Here is a 16,812-nt window from a genome sequence, read left to right on the forward strand (position 1 = left end):
ATACTGCTCTTAGAAAACCCAGCAAGAAAATCCACAAACCAATTTTTTTACACACCATGATTTCTACTCTGACATTAACTCCAAAGATATAGGTGTCGAGTTACATCTCAAGCTCAAAGCATGGTCGTTTCCTTCCCCACACACCAACCTGGAGGAACTATAAATGATGAGTACAGAAGGAAGTTCATAAAGTGGAAACTGCCTCAACATTTAAAGAAGAGTTGTCAATGACTTATGCTACTAACTGGAAAACAAATGATACTTTCCTGAGTCTTTCTGATAGAAATTTTGAGCACACACACAACTGACTGACAATTCAGAAACAAAATGCACCATTTAAGGCTATTTCAGCCAAACTGAATGGGAAAAATAAAGGTTGAAAAGGAACTGTAAAATTATACACTAAAAAAATCTGAACTAAAATTTCAGGAATCATATGACTCTTTTATTTCAGCTAAATTAATCTGCTTGCTGCGATACCATGACAGCTTATAGGATGTAAAATAAACTTGCCATTTTCTCATGACTGTAGTGACTAGCATTCCTCATACGTGAACTTTATGTAATGTCCCTTCCTTTTCATGGACACCACAGAAGTTACAGTCATTTCAAGTAGAGAAAAAAAAAACCCACCTTAATGGACCAATTCTAATGGGATATAGCCACTGGATGAAAATCTATAGATATGAAACTTTTCTGGGGGTGGCATACAGAAATTTTCACAAGAATATGTCCAAATGAAGGGATTCTGTATGTCCGAGTCATAATTATGACTGCATGTGATTTCCACCAGAGATACATTCTTGTTCTTAGTGACCTCTACCCCTTCAGAAGTTACCATTTTTCTGTGTGTTGAATTTAATATACTTATTCACCTTCAGGCAGAGAGGCAAGAACCAGGAAACTCGGATCATTACACAAAGCAGTTATTTTTTCATTGATTCAGCAGTCAAAGTAAAGAAGAAGCCAATACGCTAATTTCATAACTGTACAGAAGGGGCAATTTTACCTAACTCAAGACTTTACTGGACGATCCAAGGCCACCACACTGGAAATTAATTTTTGTTTTGGTCCTATCTTTTCTCATATCCTAGGCTGACCTTATGACTAAATGTAGATGTCTTAGCTGAGGTCAGTATCTTGTGCAGAAGGAGCTCCTAGCAGATCCCTGGACAACTTTGTTGTACTATGTTGGTCATTATTACTGCCTACTACACTCTTTTCCTGTTCTTATATATTGGTTTCTCACAGAATAGAGCCTAAATATAAAATCCCAAGCACAGACATGAGAAAAATGTATGTTACCAACACAATTAAGCATACAACTAGTACTGAAAAGAACCTCTTTCTCTGTGCTCTTCCACACAAATGAATAATGTGGAGTGATAGGAAGTAAAGGCTACCTGAAGAAAAACCAGCATAATTTTTGTGGTATACTGATAAAAGCATTTTGTTATGTGAACTTCTCAGGTTACATGTGGGACCAGCACTCCAGAGTTTAAAGAGATGAGGATTCACCAATTCACATGAGAAGACTAATGATAAATGATCAGTCTGTGTTGAGATGACAGCAAAGCTGCAAACAGCCATGAAGTGTGGTTCCACAGTTCACAGCCTTCATCAGAACACATGCAGTAAATGGTGATTGTAATGCCCCTTGAGGTTTATCCTGGGGCAGTTTAATGCATGGATACATATGTGGAAGGCTGAAGCCTCACTTCCTCCATCTTCTCTTACCACAGCCATGTCTGTCAGGCCCTCCTGGAGCACTGGGAAAAATGCAATTCGTAGCACCAACAGAAGATAATAGCAACAACCAACGACCAGTTTTCATTTCTCAATACCAATCTTCATAGCAAAAATCTCTGCCTTCAGATGGGAAAATAAACTAAGGCTCCCAGTCTCCGGATGCGGAGTGCTCTGTTGGCTGTATCAGGCATTTATGTCCTTTAGTACTTTACAATCCCTTCTTTTTTACTTACTCAAACAGAAGTAAGGTTCCTGTCTGCCACACCAGCCTGACCCACCATCCAGACCTTGCTGAAGAGTTACAGTGCTCTGTTTACCTCATTTACCACTTCACATGCACTTGCCCTTCTTTCTGTTATGAAGTCAGACTACAGCAAAATATGGTTTGGTCCATGGGACTGACAGGCAGTAAAACATGGAAAGTGAAGAGTCAAAATATCAATTATTTTCTTAAAAGTTAAATAACAGTCTTTACCTATCATTGTATTTCACTTCCTCTCCATTCTTAGCCCAACTGATGGTGGGCTTTGGGTTTCCCACTGCTTCACAGTGAAGCAGCACACTCAGTGTGCCACTTGCTAGGACTACTGTCTGTCCCAGGTGGGTGACGACCTCTGAAGCAGAAAGTTGTTGTGCTGCTGAAATCTTTCGGAGGATGGCAGGCTTTTGAGGAGGCCTGTGCAAGCCATTTCCCAGATCTACAGAGGTGGGAATAAATGTTTCAGCAGATGACATCCTCAGGGAGCTAGTAAATCCAGAAACACGTCTGTGGAAAGGATACTCCACTAAGGCTGAGTCAACTTTTTGCCTTGATGCTTTGAGGACAAATTCCTGGTGCTCCAAGTGGCTCTTGAAAACCTCGTGAGCCAGCTGCACAACAAGCTGCTCAGTGTAGATATCTCTAAGCTCCTCAGGCTGTTGTGACAAATTCCTTATGATATCATCCAAGTGTTTCTGCTCTGTGACCATAGTAAATGGCAGGCTATGCTCCCGGCTCTGGTCCTCCTCTGAGGACGCGTTTCTCTCCATAGACTCCTGGGCTTCCCAGGACTCCAAATTTTCCTCTGGCCAGCTCCTGAGCTGTAGCAGCCTCGAGACAATATTGTCATACCATCTGCTGGGGTTAGCAAGGTGTCCCCGCTTTTCAGCCTTGCTACCATTGAAGAAAATCCCATTGAGATGTTTATCCTCTGTTCGCAAGGCATCATTTAAGCCAGCCTTCCTCATGCCCTCGTCCTCCCTAATACTAGCTGGCTGCCCAGCAATGATCTTCTTGTTGCTTCCAATCAGTTTAATTATGAAATGCTCCCGGGCTGGCGCTGCTGTGCAGGTGTATGTCCCAGTGTCTGAAGGCTTCAAATGATGGATTTTCATGTACCCATAGGGCGCAATGGTGATGTGAGCTGAACTGACAAGCCTCTTGTCATCCTTCTCCCAAGTGATCATTGATTTCCTGAACCTCCTGGTAGGACATCGGAGGATAACAGAAGTTTTGGGCAGCAGGTAAGCATATCCACCCACAATGAAGTGCAGTTTCTTCTGTTTCCTTGTCTGGATGTAAACTTGCTTTACAGCCATAATATGGGGGCTTTGCTTATGAGCTGGTCTGTTGTGCCCTGAAATACCATTATATTATTAGTAAGTGATACCATTAAACAAAACAAGTATTTTACATTGTTGTGGGCAGCATTTGACCCATTAGACAGTAATGGGAGAAACCGGCCACCAGTTGCTGGACATTAAATTCGAACAATCAAAATAAGAGGAATAACAAGACACACTTCAGGAGTGCGAAAGTAGCCCACAGTATATGCGGAAACCAAATAGCCAGGGACAAAAGCTTTACAGGAGAGAGAAAACTTGAGTGGAAACATAGTTCTTGTTGTTAAAGTACTTAAACAAAGACTGTTACTTAAGAATTGCACTGAGTAGAGAAGTGTTTACCATCCAAACCTTCAAAGACAACACGATCTTGCAGGTCACAACAGCAAGGAAGAATGAAAGTCTTGCTACCTGAAGGAGTAATGTTGAACAGAACAAAAATCTCTGGGCTAGGCTTAAAAACATGGTAAATACTATTAAACTGCACTAGTTCAGTGTGTCCTTCTGGTTTCCAGAGCTCTGTGTCAGAGATCTTTATTATGAAGCACTAAATTAAGCTGCACAGGCATACTATTAGTAAATACCATGCAGCATTTGGTCCAAGCTTTAGTTCTAAATGTCAGATGTTCTTTTCTCCCTACATACTCAACATTCAGCAGTTTCGGAGTCAAGCCGAAGCCAGGCTGACTTTTACATGTCCAGCTGACTTACTGCAAACTAGGGAAGAATATACAGGGGGGCTTGTGATGGGCAACAACAAATGCATGAGCTACCAGTGTAAAATACATCTAACGTGTGTTGCATGGTTCATTAGAAATCCCAGGTCATAGAGGATTTGGAGTGACATAATGAAATAACAAGTTTCTAAATGATCATCAGCAAAATCCCTTACCAACCATTTTCCTTGCAGCTGTTCTAGCAGAGAGTTTATTTGCACCTGCCCTCAGGCTGCTGTGCTGTATCTCTGAGCCTCTACATTCCAGCTGTGAAATTCAGATCTAGGCTTTGGTCAGAATTTTGAGCCAGTTTTTCCAGAAACTGGGAGTTCCCTTCCAGCACATTGGCCCACATCCAGCTCCATTAGTAAAACCTGCAGTGCTCCTCCACTGGCTTGACTTGTTCACAGACAGAAAAACCCACTCCACAAGACTGAGTAACACTACCACAAAAGAAGGCTATGGAGCAGGAAACAGCATGGATTGCTTAGTGAAGGACTTCCAAGCCCCTTTTCCCCAGGCACTGCCCAAACACCTTTTCCACTTACTTGCACAGGGGCCTAGTGCACAGGGCCTGATCAAGGATGAGAATGGCAAAGGGAGGCAGAGTGAGGAATTGATGATAACAAAGCCTCCAGTTTTCAGCATCTTTCTGCAAATAGCATTTCGACTCTGTGTGCCTTCTCCACAGCTCACTGAACACTAGGAACAGGATGAGAAACATTAGGAAAAATGAAAAAGCTGCTCCTTGTCATGCACTCCGTCCTCACCTCCCATATCCACATTGCATACATACACCACAGGATATAACAGTTACAGTTTTCAAAATGTTGCAGTGGAATAAAGCAGAGCAGTATCTGACTGTGCAGCTATGAACAGTGCAGGCACAGTAAGGAGATGAAATATCTGTTATTTTCTGTCCTGTAAGGCTTAGATTATTTCCATGCTCCTGCTAGCACTTCTCTTCTGTCAAATGGTGTCCCTTGTTTTAATGGTACTGTGCTACAGGTCAAAGGCAGTCTTTGCACTTTGTTTCTATGTGTCTGTGTCTGCTGGCTGGAAAAACTCCTGCTCATGCTCAGGACCAGACCTCATTAAGGTGCAGATCACAGTAGCATTCTGGTCTGGCCTAAGCTTAATCTTTAAGCTTTCCTGTTGCAAATCTATTTAGGAATAATAAAGGGATGAGTATTTTAGTTACCGATTAATTACCTCAGCCTTGTAGTTACTACATATGGCTTACACAGAAGAGTAGAAACCCTCTAATACCAGCCTATGCTGCTTGTTGCACAGGTGGACATTGTTTGATGGACTTCATCATGACTATCCAGTTTCATATTTATGCATACACCATTGTGAAAATGAAATACAGGCAGTGCCTTTGCACTGGAACCCAAGCAGCAGTCTGTAAAAAGAGCTGGAAAATGGGTAGAGCACTGTAATCTTCACTGCCAGAATGGCTCTGTGTCTCCTCGCAGAAGACTTTATGAAAACATCCACTAATTTGAATAAAATGCCCAGAGAGATCACCATAAGAAGGGTGCAGGTGGGACAGTTCCATAGGGTGATTGGTGTTTCTTTTACAATTTCCACAAGGCAATTTCCACTACCTTCCATGAAAGAGGACTAGAAGAGTGGCGGCAGAGACTGCAAGCTGTGGAATGATTTTCATGCTTACTGGAATGAACCTCTGCTTTTGCTTTGACCTTACAAGATCAAATTGTATTTTTATAATGTCTCTCCTCCCTTCCCCTTCCCCTTCCCCTTCCCCTTCCCCTTCCCCTTCCCCTTCCCCTTCCCCTTCCCCTTCCCCTTCCCCTTCCCCTTCCCCTCTCCTCCTGTTTCCACCTCTCCTCTTTTCTCTTCTCTTTATCATGGGAAAGGGATGGAGTGGCCCCAAGAGGAAAAGACTATTGACATCAGAACAGTTAGATTTTGGGAACAAAGAGTTAGCCTAGGGTAATAAAGATTACTCTTCATCAATGCCTTGGATGGAATAATAAGCATAGGTATGGACAGAGAGGGATTTATTATTTTGAGCATGACTTGAGTTTACATAAGAAGGCTCTTAATGGTTTGGCCAGATGGCTAAAACACATCTGTGGAGGCAGTCACCAAAGAGGAACAAGGAGCCAGTGATAACATCCCCAACCAGCATGATAAGGACAAAACTGGGCATAACACGCTTTGTGGGGTCTGACCTTATTTGGCTCCTCTGCCCCAGTTTGCATAGGAACTTCATCTCCAAGACCTGTACAATACTCATGCATATGAATAGCATACCTGTGTCCAGTCAGAGAGAAGCCACTCATTGGGACAATCCTCATTTTTGCAGGCTTGTTGTGTAATGGTCCTTGGCAAGGAGCAGAAGGTTTCTGGCAGCTCTAACAAGCTTCCATCTGCCAGGCGTTGCTTACAGAGTGTATCTCGCTTCTGGACACCACCACCACAGGTCTGTGAACACTGTGAGAAAAGAGACACAGACACCTTTTGTTACACCTGCACCACCCCACTTGCTGCAAAATTTACTTGTGAGTTTGGGTAGAAATCAACACTTGGTCTTGGCCAAACATAAAACAAAAATTTCAGAGACCTCAAAGTACGCTGCTTTCAAAAATGTCAAAAATATTTTGGAAAATGGAAGCAGCTTATTTTGCTAATATTTAGACAAACTGCTTCAGTATTTCTGAAATGTTCTGTTTTAAGGTATTGGTACAAAGGACATGGAAACAGTGAGTCAGCATTGCAGTATGGAGGTGGAGAACTTGTCCTTTCCACTTGGAAAATGAGACTCTAGCATGTGATGTGGAGAATCTAAATACTAATATCTCTGTCTGAGCTCTGACAGTGACTAGTGTCAGAGAGAGTGGAAAAGTCTTGTCTGGCAGTAGATAAGTAAATTGAGATGATTAATATCCAAAGAACACACCTCCCCTCTGTCTTTAATGTAAATACCTCTCTCTGTATCCATTTTTCTACTCAACCAGGGCATAAAATTTTGAATAACCAAATTTAGTAGCTTTCCTGAATATTTTTTGTAAATTTAGTTGCTCAGTCCTTTTTCCTGAGGATCCTTTTCCTGAGGCTGCTAACAGGCTCCCAGTTCTGCTCAGTTCAGCCAGCTCAACTCCTTTTCTCCTTTCTTCTAGCAAAGGAAAGGGGGAGCTTGCATTACACTGACATGACCAGCAGTTGCTTATAGCTTGTGACGTGGCAGTTATGCAGGAGAAGTAGACAATAATACAAAGAAGTATTAAAATGTATACTTAAGCAGTTAAAAAGGGAGTGTTTTAGAAAATCTTGCAGTTCTGAAAGGCCCTTCTCTCTTAGACAAAGGGCTGCATGAACTTTAATGCTAGCCCGAATATTTAGGATAAACATTTTCCTTGAAAGACAGAAAAGAAGCGCAGAAAGACATTTTTATATTTGGCTTGCTTTTTAATGCGTAAAATTAGCTTTTGTCCTACTTATTTAGAATGTTATGAAGCTCAAAGGCTTCCAAAAAACTAAGCAAGAAAAACATTAGTTTTCATCAGAAGACAATGTTTATCAGCCTCTCATTTGAGGACAATTCATTCCTGAGGAGGAAGAAAAATATGATTAAAAGTAATATTCCAACATTGCCTAAGGACTGTTATCCTGTTAACTTATATACAAGATACAAAATGGGTTATACACTGTGAATACTACAAAGAATGTTCCTTCTGTCAGTCAGTCAAATCTCAGAAAGTCCAACTCTACCAGAGATAAGGCAAAACACATCTTTCCTTGATTCTTGGACTTTATTCTCTTACATAGTGCTGTCCCTGCACAGGACAGCCCCAAGAGTCACGCCATGTGCCTGAGAGCATTGTCCAAATGCTTCTTGAACTCTGTCAGGCTGGTGCTGTGGCCACTTCTCCAGGGAGCCTGTTCCAGTGCCCAGCCACCCTCTGGGTGAAGAAACTTTTCCTGACATCCAACCTCAGCCTCCCATGACACAGTTTCAGGCCATTCCCTTGGGTCCTTTCACTGGTCACCACAGAGGTGAGACCAGTGCCTGCCGTCCTCTTCCCTTCACAAGGCAAATGTAGCCTGCAATGAGGGCTCCCCTCAGTCTCCTCTTCTCCAGGCTGAACAAACCAAGTGACCTCAGCCACTCCTCACATGGCTTCCCCTCCAGGCCCTTCACCATTTTTGTGGCCCTTCTTTGGACACTCTCTAACAGTTTAATGTCTTTCTCATATTGTGGTGCCCAAAACTGCCCCCAGCGCTCGAGGTGAGCAGAGCGGGACAGTCCCCTCCCTTGCCAGGCTGGCAATGCTGTGCCTGATGCCCCCCAGGACAGGGTTGGCCCTCCTGGCTGCCAGGGCACTGCTGACTCCTGTTCAACTTGCCATCGACCAGGATCCCCAGGTCCCTTAACATGGTCTCCCATGTGGTTTAATTTTACACTGCTCTCTACTCAAGGTGTACAACAATACGGGTTTGTTCCTTGCTCTCAAAAATGACTTCTCTGCTATGACTCCACAGTAAGATAAAGTGCCTGCAAAAGGAGTAAACATTTTTTTCTCAGAAGGTGTCTCTGTTGGTTTTTAATGTGTGAAACTTGAAGATTTAGAAGAGACATTTTACGGTATGGATTAAAAATAACTAGGAAAATATAATAAAATATTACCAGTTTTCCCATGCTGACTTTGTTTTCAAGTCATTGTTTGAATTATCTTTGGAGCAAAGTTAGCATTCAAGAGCAAATAAAGAATGTTGGCATTGAGACTGTAGCACTTATTCAGTAATAAAACAAAGCTGGATGAAGATTTACTAATGGATGTCTCTTGTTTCAGGTATGCAGAACAGATACGTATAGGGCCTTGTAAAAATGAAAGCTTATATATACACTTTTCTCCAGAAAATGATAAAGATCCTAATGCATTTAGTAAAGACACAGAACTATTTAAAAATAAATAGTCTGGAATATGTAAAGATGTGTTTTAAAAATTGCTTGTAACGTTACAACACTGATAATTATTGTGTGTTTATCTACCAGGAACACCAGGGCTTTGAATGGCATTTAATTCAGACAATCGTTCCTTACAAGCATAAAAGACTTAGGAAAGAAAACACTGGTCATTACAGTTTAAATCTTTTGGGGATTTTTTTGTGGTTTTGCATTAAACCAGTGTGAATGAGTGCTCTGAAAAGCACCACAAACTCCACTGATGAGGCCAAAGAAATGTACTGAAAACAGGCTCTGCAGCAAACAGATTTTACCCTTTCATGCTGGTAAAGCTTTCAAGGACCTTCCCTAGGGGGAGGAAGGCACCTTCCTGAACGGCCCTTCATCTCCCTGTATGAGGGGAATCCTCTCAGGAGCCTGGGGAGAGGGGAGGCGTTGTGGGTCCTTTAATGCAAGGAAAGAAATCCTTCTTCAGGTTTTCTTCTGCTGGAGGGACCCATAGCAGTTTTGCTGCATTACTGGAGGTCACCTCCAGAAATTGTCTCAGCCACTCACGTCCTTTCCGAATGTTTTTTTTCTTTCCACATCTCAGAAGCCAACAGCTGTAATAATCCCTAAGCGTAATGCACAAGCCCCATGGTGCAGGTTTTCAGATGGGAAACCTGTGTGAGACTGAGCTGCAAGGTCTGGTTTTCCTACAGGGTGGAAATACCTGTAAAGATGATGGTGTTGCAAAGAAGGAAAACAGACATACTTAAAAAATGAGAGAACGGAAATTGATTTTGATGGATTAGAGTTTTTTTTCTGGCACAGCACTCATCTGAACAGAAGCAGAAGACAGTAGGTAGAGAAGCACATTTTTTGTGCTGTTTTCCTCCAGTGAAAGGTAAGCACTGGAAATACTCAGGCCTGGGCCTGAAAAGTCTGTGGAAGTAAGGCAGAAGAGCTACAACATAACTTGTGCTGAACTGCAGCAATGAATTACAGCACAGGTTCTCTCTCGCCCAGAGAAGACACCAGTTACCAAAGTGTGACTGAGCACTTTGTTTCAATTTCTGATTAACATGGCTGCTAAAGCTTTTAAACTTAATCAGGCTTCCTCCTCTGAAGACCTGCTAAGTCTTTCAAAGAGGTAGCATTTGAGAGCCCTTGAACAGTCAGAAAAATTACTTCAAACAGGTGGAAGTACACATGTTTACACTGTTGAGGAAGATGTTCCAATCCTGAAAAAATCTGTTTGGAGATAGCTCTAGCAGAAACAATTTGGTACTGTTCTAGTGTGGCCTACAGCTAATGGTCACTGTTAGCAGAAAATAAATTTTTCCTCATACTACAACATGTATCTCTTCTGATTGTTCACATAAACTCACAGAAAATTTCTTTCTGTAAGGACTGTGGCCAGTTATAGGACTTAAACAAGCATAGGTGCTCCTTCTAGCATATCCTAATTTCGAAATGCTTGACTTACGTTATTACATTACGAACTAGGAGAATACCATTTCCTATTTACAAATATAACATTTATTATGACTATAGTCTAGAAATTTTCAAAAGTACAGCTAAGTATATATGTGTGTGCAAATATCAGTAAACAAAGCATGAAATATCACTGAACTGTTTTAAACAGAGGACTAAAGCTGTAGGCTCATTACCTAGCTTTGACAGACCATCAGACTGGCGTAAATTTTTTTTTACCAGGTTGGTTGCCCAAACCCAAAGCTCTCTCAGCTTCATGGACTTACTAACTTCATTATGTGAGTACACTAACATCTCCCTGGCTCTTAAGTAAAGACCAGATTTTATATATAGACACTGAATAGGTGTAAGTAAGCACTATGCAAAATGATCATAGTTTTCACGTAGGATAGAATGAAGACTAGCACACATCAAGAATGAAGATTTAAACAGGTGTTTTGCTTACACCTACACCACACAGCAAATTTTTCCTTTAGTCTTGACAGCAGCACAGGATCCTTTCCTCCTGTGTAGTATTATAACCATTTAAAGAAGCATCTTTAAATCTTTTGAATTACACAAGTATTTTAATTTGCAACCAGATGTCAGCAAATTACCTAATTCCAGGGTGCTTTCTAAAGATGGAAAGCCTTGTACAGACCCATTGTGTGGACAGCAATTTTTATATTTAGTGTAATAAGGCATCCATCTCCCAAAGGGAAGTGTTTAACACACATTTCTTAATCTGAAGGATGAGGAATGTTTCTTGTACAAAAATAAATTATTATTTGAGAATATATGGAATACTCAAAATGCTTTAAAGACTCTTTTATCCTTAATCCTTCTCGTTTAGTTTTCCTAGAAGCCTTGACATAGCTAACCCAAGTCCACTCATTGCAGCTGACCAACTCATCCCATATATTTTTGTTTGAAATCTATAGCCAGCTGTTAAGATTTTCCACTAACTTTGCATTAGAAATAGTTATAGTCATTATATACCTCTGGAAACACTGATGCATTTTTTTAAGAGTGAAAAGTGCAGACTTTGCAGTTTTTTAATGGCTTGTCAGAATGATTAATGATTCCTCTTGATGGGTTAAAGCAAAATCATAGAATCAGAGAATGGTTTGTGTTGGAAGGAACCTTACAGTTCCTGTAGTTCCACCCCATCTCCTCTCTGCACCCCACTGGCCAGGGACAGCTTCCATTAGACGAGGTTGCTCAAAGCTACATCCAACCGGGTCTTCAACACTTCCAGGAATGGGCATCCACATCTCCCCTGTGCCACCTGTTTCAGTGTCTCACTACCCTCATACAAAAAAATGTCTTCCTAATATCTAAACTACATCTACCCTCTTTCAGTTTAAATCCATTACTCTTTGTCTTGTTGCTACAAGCCCTTGTCAAAAGCCCCTCTTAATCTTTCTTGCAGGCACACTTCATAAACGGTAAGGCTGCTCTGAGGTCTCCCTCGAGCCCTCTCTGCTGCAGCTCTCCAGCCTGTAGGAGAGGTGCTCCAGCCCTCTGACCCCTGAAATGTGTGCAATGACTACTTTTAGCAGTCATAAAATGAGATTAGACATAAATTCTTACCTCTTGCCATTCTGTAGGATACCAGGAGGGTGGGCAGTCAAAGCGATTACAGGCTTGCACGAGCGATGGCTTGGGTTTAGAGCACAACTCATCTGCCAAAATCACTGTCTCGTTGGTCTCTCTTGATAGTAGATGAGAACAGAAGACATCTCGTGTCTGCAAACCAACCCCACAGGTAAGACTGCAAGAGCTCCATTTCCCAATCTCCCATCTGTGAAGGGGTCAGGAGAGAGAATCTTAAGCACAGAAAAAATTCACCTTAATTTTTCTCTTATTATAATGACAGATGGAATGAAGAAACAGTAAATGAAAGGGAATTTTCCTTTTCTGATTAATGTCACTCTTGTAGCTGGACGATGAGGCTAAGATGAATATTTGCAGTTCTGCATTTTCATCTCTTGTCAATAGCTCTTGGACTGCAAGTCTCTGGGATTTCTGCAATATCACAGGAAATGTTTTGTGTCCTACAGTAGGAGTTCTTTTGTCTGTTGAAGCATGGACAACGTATTTCAAGACAGAGTAGATTTAATTAGCTGGTTTTCTTCCCCTGTCTTAAACAAAAAAATAAAGGAAGATAATGACAAAATTTAATCAAAGGAATGTATAAGTGAAATTCTGAGGACAAATTTCTTTCAGAAGATCAAGCTTTGGTTTTCCTGACTTCTGTGCTGTTGTGATAGGAGGTACTAAGGCCTTGAGAGATGCAACAGGAGAGCAGGGGATCATCTTCAACCCCTGGATGAACACCTGTCACTGAACTAGATCTTCTCTGAACTAGCTATGTAAATCCTGTATCAACAGGATTGTTGATAACTGAATTTCAGTGTTCATCACCTTAAAACCAGATTTCTGCTATTTGAGCTGTACTGAACGCAACGCCGAATTCTGTCAGCTAAACACAGAAAATCGTTTAAAGTACTAGGCCTTCCACTCATGTCTCAACTAGGAAGCACTTCAGAGATATATAGAAATGTATACACAAAAAATTAGTCCTACATTCAGAAGGAAAAGATAAGAAAATAGCCTCCCCAACAAACTCACGCGAAACTCTACACTGACGTGGATATACTCCCACACCCAAATTGAAAACATGAAAGCCAGATAGTGCCATGTTTTCTAAATCTGAAGAGTAGCCTCATTTCCAGCATGACATTATTTAAACTGATTACTGAGGGAGTAAATTAAAAATTCAGGAGAAGGAAAGCTCAGAGGACCTGTCTTTGAAGACAACAAATCCAGGTAGAAACTTAAAGAGAGTGATTAGGAAGGAGGTTACCCTCAGGCTCCAAACAGGACGGAGGCAGATAATGAAGGAAAGTTATGAAACATGTCAGCAGAATCAAGCAGATTTTATGGAAGAAGCAGAGAAAGACCACTCTGATGCTCCAAAATCTGCAGTCAATGGAAATAGCTCAATGCACGTAAAACACATCATGTGAGCAAACACACTACACAAATAACCATTTAAGATTGTGCTACCCTACTATCACTGAACGATTCTAACATCTTTTCATTTTATAAAGTTATTTTGTGGGCATGTTTCCTCCCTTTCAAGTAACATCTTTAACAAATATAAACTGCTAGCACATAAGAAATTCTTTTTCCTCCCTATAAGATATCCTGATGGACCAAAGGCACATTGCTCCCCTACTGCGCTCCATCTGCTGGTGACATTCTCTGATTTTACAAAAATCCTGAGCCTCACTGTAAGCACTAACGACACTGTAGTTTGCTTTTAGACAATATTGTTGGTTCTGTTAGTAGCAATGACAACAATCTGTTCTACCCTTTCTAACAATAAATGCTTCTTGCACAGTGAGTTAGGAGTTCCCATGATCATTTTCCAGACCATAATACACTGAAGGACACTGATCTGAATACATATACTGGGAGCTATTTATCAGTGGAACAGGAGTGACATATGGCAGCCAGTTAAACCAAGCTGGAGTATGTTCTCCATATGAATGATCTGGGGGGAGAGATCTTCCCTGCTTTTCCCATGGAACTGTCAGCCAGAATTAATGTGGATATCATCTACCCTTCAGTTTTGGCACAATCTAAAATAAGATATTTGAGTAGGTGGTGAGAAGAAGGCATTTTCTTGCTTCAGAATCTATTTTGATACATGGTTAGCTGCCAGACTTATTTTTTCAAGTGCTGGCAGTAGCTGTTGCCTCCAGCAACATTTTGTTTGTTATTGGTGTAAGTGCAAAATGTTTCTGTTGGCAGTTCACATCTCAGTGGCTAGCAAGCCACATAAACCCTTTGGACATCTTGGCTTCTTCAGAAGAGGGTGTCTGTTTCTTCTTCCAGAAAGAAATGCTGTGTTTCCATAAAGACAAAGGACTTGTTTTTCCAGTGTTTGAAATTTCTGAATATTGCAGGTTGCATCTGTTGCCCTACCCATAACTAACATCGGTTTGTTCACAATTCTTTCCAGCTGCACTAAAGAGGAGATTCCTTAGAGGAGCACACAAACTGTGAGGTCAAACACCTCTTACCCTTGTACTTTTGTAGTCCCAAGAGACTTTTATGGGCTTTCATAGATGGAAAGTAAAGAAAGTAGAATAGAGCAGACACATGTAAAGTGGACTAGGCATGTGCAAATAACTGAACCCATAAACGATATATATGAATTTCAAAGTCCTAAGAAGCACAGAGAAAACCAGTGATAATCTTACAGAAATACAGGGCTGTAGAATTATTTTAAAACAGCTAAAGGTGTTTGCAACACTTTGAACTAATACTATCCTACTATATTTACCTATTAGTTTCTAAAATACTTGTACTGTTGGAGACAATAATCTTACAAAAATATATAATACTGCTTTTTTGTAGTAATGCTGTTTTCCCTTACTGTAGAGTGTAATGAGATGCTAACTGAAGTATGTCTTATTTCATGTGGTACTTGGCTGTGCATTCTTCTATTTTTTCTTCTTCTTCTACTGACTCTCCCAATGCACATGGCATACAAAAGAGAATGTCCTACATGCATCTGTCAATACCAGAATTAAAATTCAAGTAGGCAAGAATCTTACACTTTAAGGGTGAATACAGTAGTTACAGAATCAAGCTAAAGGAACCTCGCACAAGTGGAATTGCTATCTTTGTAAGCTGACTGCGGCTGCTGTTAAGGTATAGATTTTAGGAAAAATCTGCATACTTGCTGGTTTATAGAATAGATGAAAGTCATCTGTTTAGTACTTCCCATATTACTTTCCAGACCCTGGTGAAGGGATTGCATAGTTTTGGTACAAAACATACATTTTCTCCCTTCTCCTTTCTCCTTCACTACTGCCCAAAGCTGTACTAACATGCAATAACAGAGAAACAACCTGTTTCTAGCCTTATTACACAGTTGGAATTTGGTGCATCTATGCTCCTAAACCCCTGGTTTGTCCTAGCTCTAGGTCTATCAGTTCACCAGTTGTCCATCTCCATCTCCTAAATATCTAAGCAGTGGTTATGTCTGTAAGCACAAACTAGACTTTAAAAATATTTCAACTACTGTACTTAATATAAAACAGATTTCAAGATGTTTTCATCCTCTGCAGGATATATATACATAACTCTGCTGATATACATAAAATACATTGAATATTTGAACTGATTGAACAGAAACAATATTAATTCAAAACCACTGAGACATTTAGAGATGGCTAGCGAAGAGGAATGTAAGAGGAAAGAGGCAATTCACAGGGCTGGATGTGTTGAAATGAGTATGTGTCTTTCAATACAGTCATACATGTATTAAAACACTATGCCAGTTTGGGCAAATTTGGAAATATATCCTCTGAGAGAAAGCAGGTTACAACCAGCCCTCCCCCACCAGGTTTGGGAAAAAATGAATTTTCCTTGAAGGAAAGTGAAAGAGATAAAAACTATTTATTTAGCAAACACACAGGAAAAGGATAATAATGCTAAATATTAAAACTCTTGCTCTGCTGAGAGAAACCTGGGAAAATTTCAGAGTCCTTCCGTAGATCTCTCTCTCCCCGTCCTTGGAGCTGGGACGGGGTGGTGGGCCCACCTCCAGGGCCAAGGCCTCAGTGGAAAATCCTCCCAATGTATTCTGATGTTGAAACAGTCCAGCAGAGAAAAAGGGGAAAAAAAAAGAAGTCCCAGGAAAACAAAAGTTCAACTCTCTGAAGGAAAAGGAGCTGAAAAACTGGCCGAAAGCTGGCTGGAAAGAAAGCAAGCTGGGTGCTTCCTCCCGCTCCCGCCACTGCTGTTAGCAGCAAGAGAGCTTCATCTGTGTCCTTGAAAACATGAAAACAAACTGAAAACTGCTTTGAAAAAGTACACTTTTCTCTCCCCCCTCTCAGGCTCGGTTTAAAGGCATAGAATGGCACAAAATTAATTTCTGGGCATAGAACAGTGATATGGGATACAACATCATAAAGTCACCCCAAGACAAATACACATGTATGAACATTTTTCAAATGAACATGGAAGAAAACAAGTTCCTACTGGAAGTATATAGGGAGCAGAGGATGGTCCAAAGATACAACTTCTTTCAAGTATCATCAAAATTTCAAAACCAAAACTGACCACAGAAACTTTTAACTTTCCAAATGAATGATTTCCTTCTTCCATAAGGATATCTTAGTAATTTTTTTAGAGTTGGTCAACCATATGGACATATAATGCACATGAAGATAGGCAGATTCAGTAGTTTCTGAAGTAGTTTCAGAATTACCAGGTCTGACTGCTCAAGGCAATGTTTTTCTTTAGGTTTTCTTACACACAGTGCTAAAGGTG

At 40.8% G+C, this 16,812-nt stretch overlaps 1 protein-coding gene across 3 annotated transcripts in view; it reads right to left on the reverse strand.

The window, feature by feature from the left end:
• The window catches only part of ADAMTSL1 (ADAMTS like 1), a 422,892-nt gene that overhangs the window by 41,542 nt on the left and 364,538 nt on the right, over nt 1-16,812 (reverse strand). For all 3 annotated transcript variants that reach the window (XM_032095762.1, XM_032095761.1, XM_032095763.1), the window contains 4 exons: nt 12,052-12,262; nt 6,351-6,530; nt 4,616-4,769; nt 2,225-3,365 (listed from right to left, as the gene is read on the reverse strand). In XM_032095762.1, coding sequence (XP_031951653.1) covers nt 2,225-3,365; nt 4,616-4,769; nt 6,351-6,530; nt 12,052-12,262 — 1,686 coding nt within the window. The remainder of the gene's footprint in view (nt 1-2,224; nt 3,366-4,615; nt 4,770-6,350; nt 6,531-12,051; nt 12,263-16,812) is intronic.

This window comes from Corvus moneduloides, chromosome Z (assembly GCF_009650955.1).
Source record: "Corvus moneduloides isolate bCorMon1 chromosome Z, bCorMon1.pri, whole genome shotgun sequence".
NCBI classification, from domain to species: domain Eukaryota; kingdom Metazoa; phylum Chordata; class Aves; order Passeriformes; family Corvidae; genus Corvus; species Corvus moneduloides.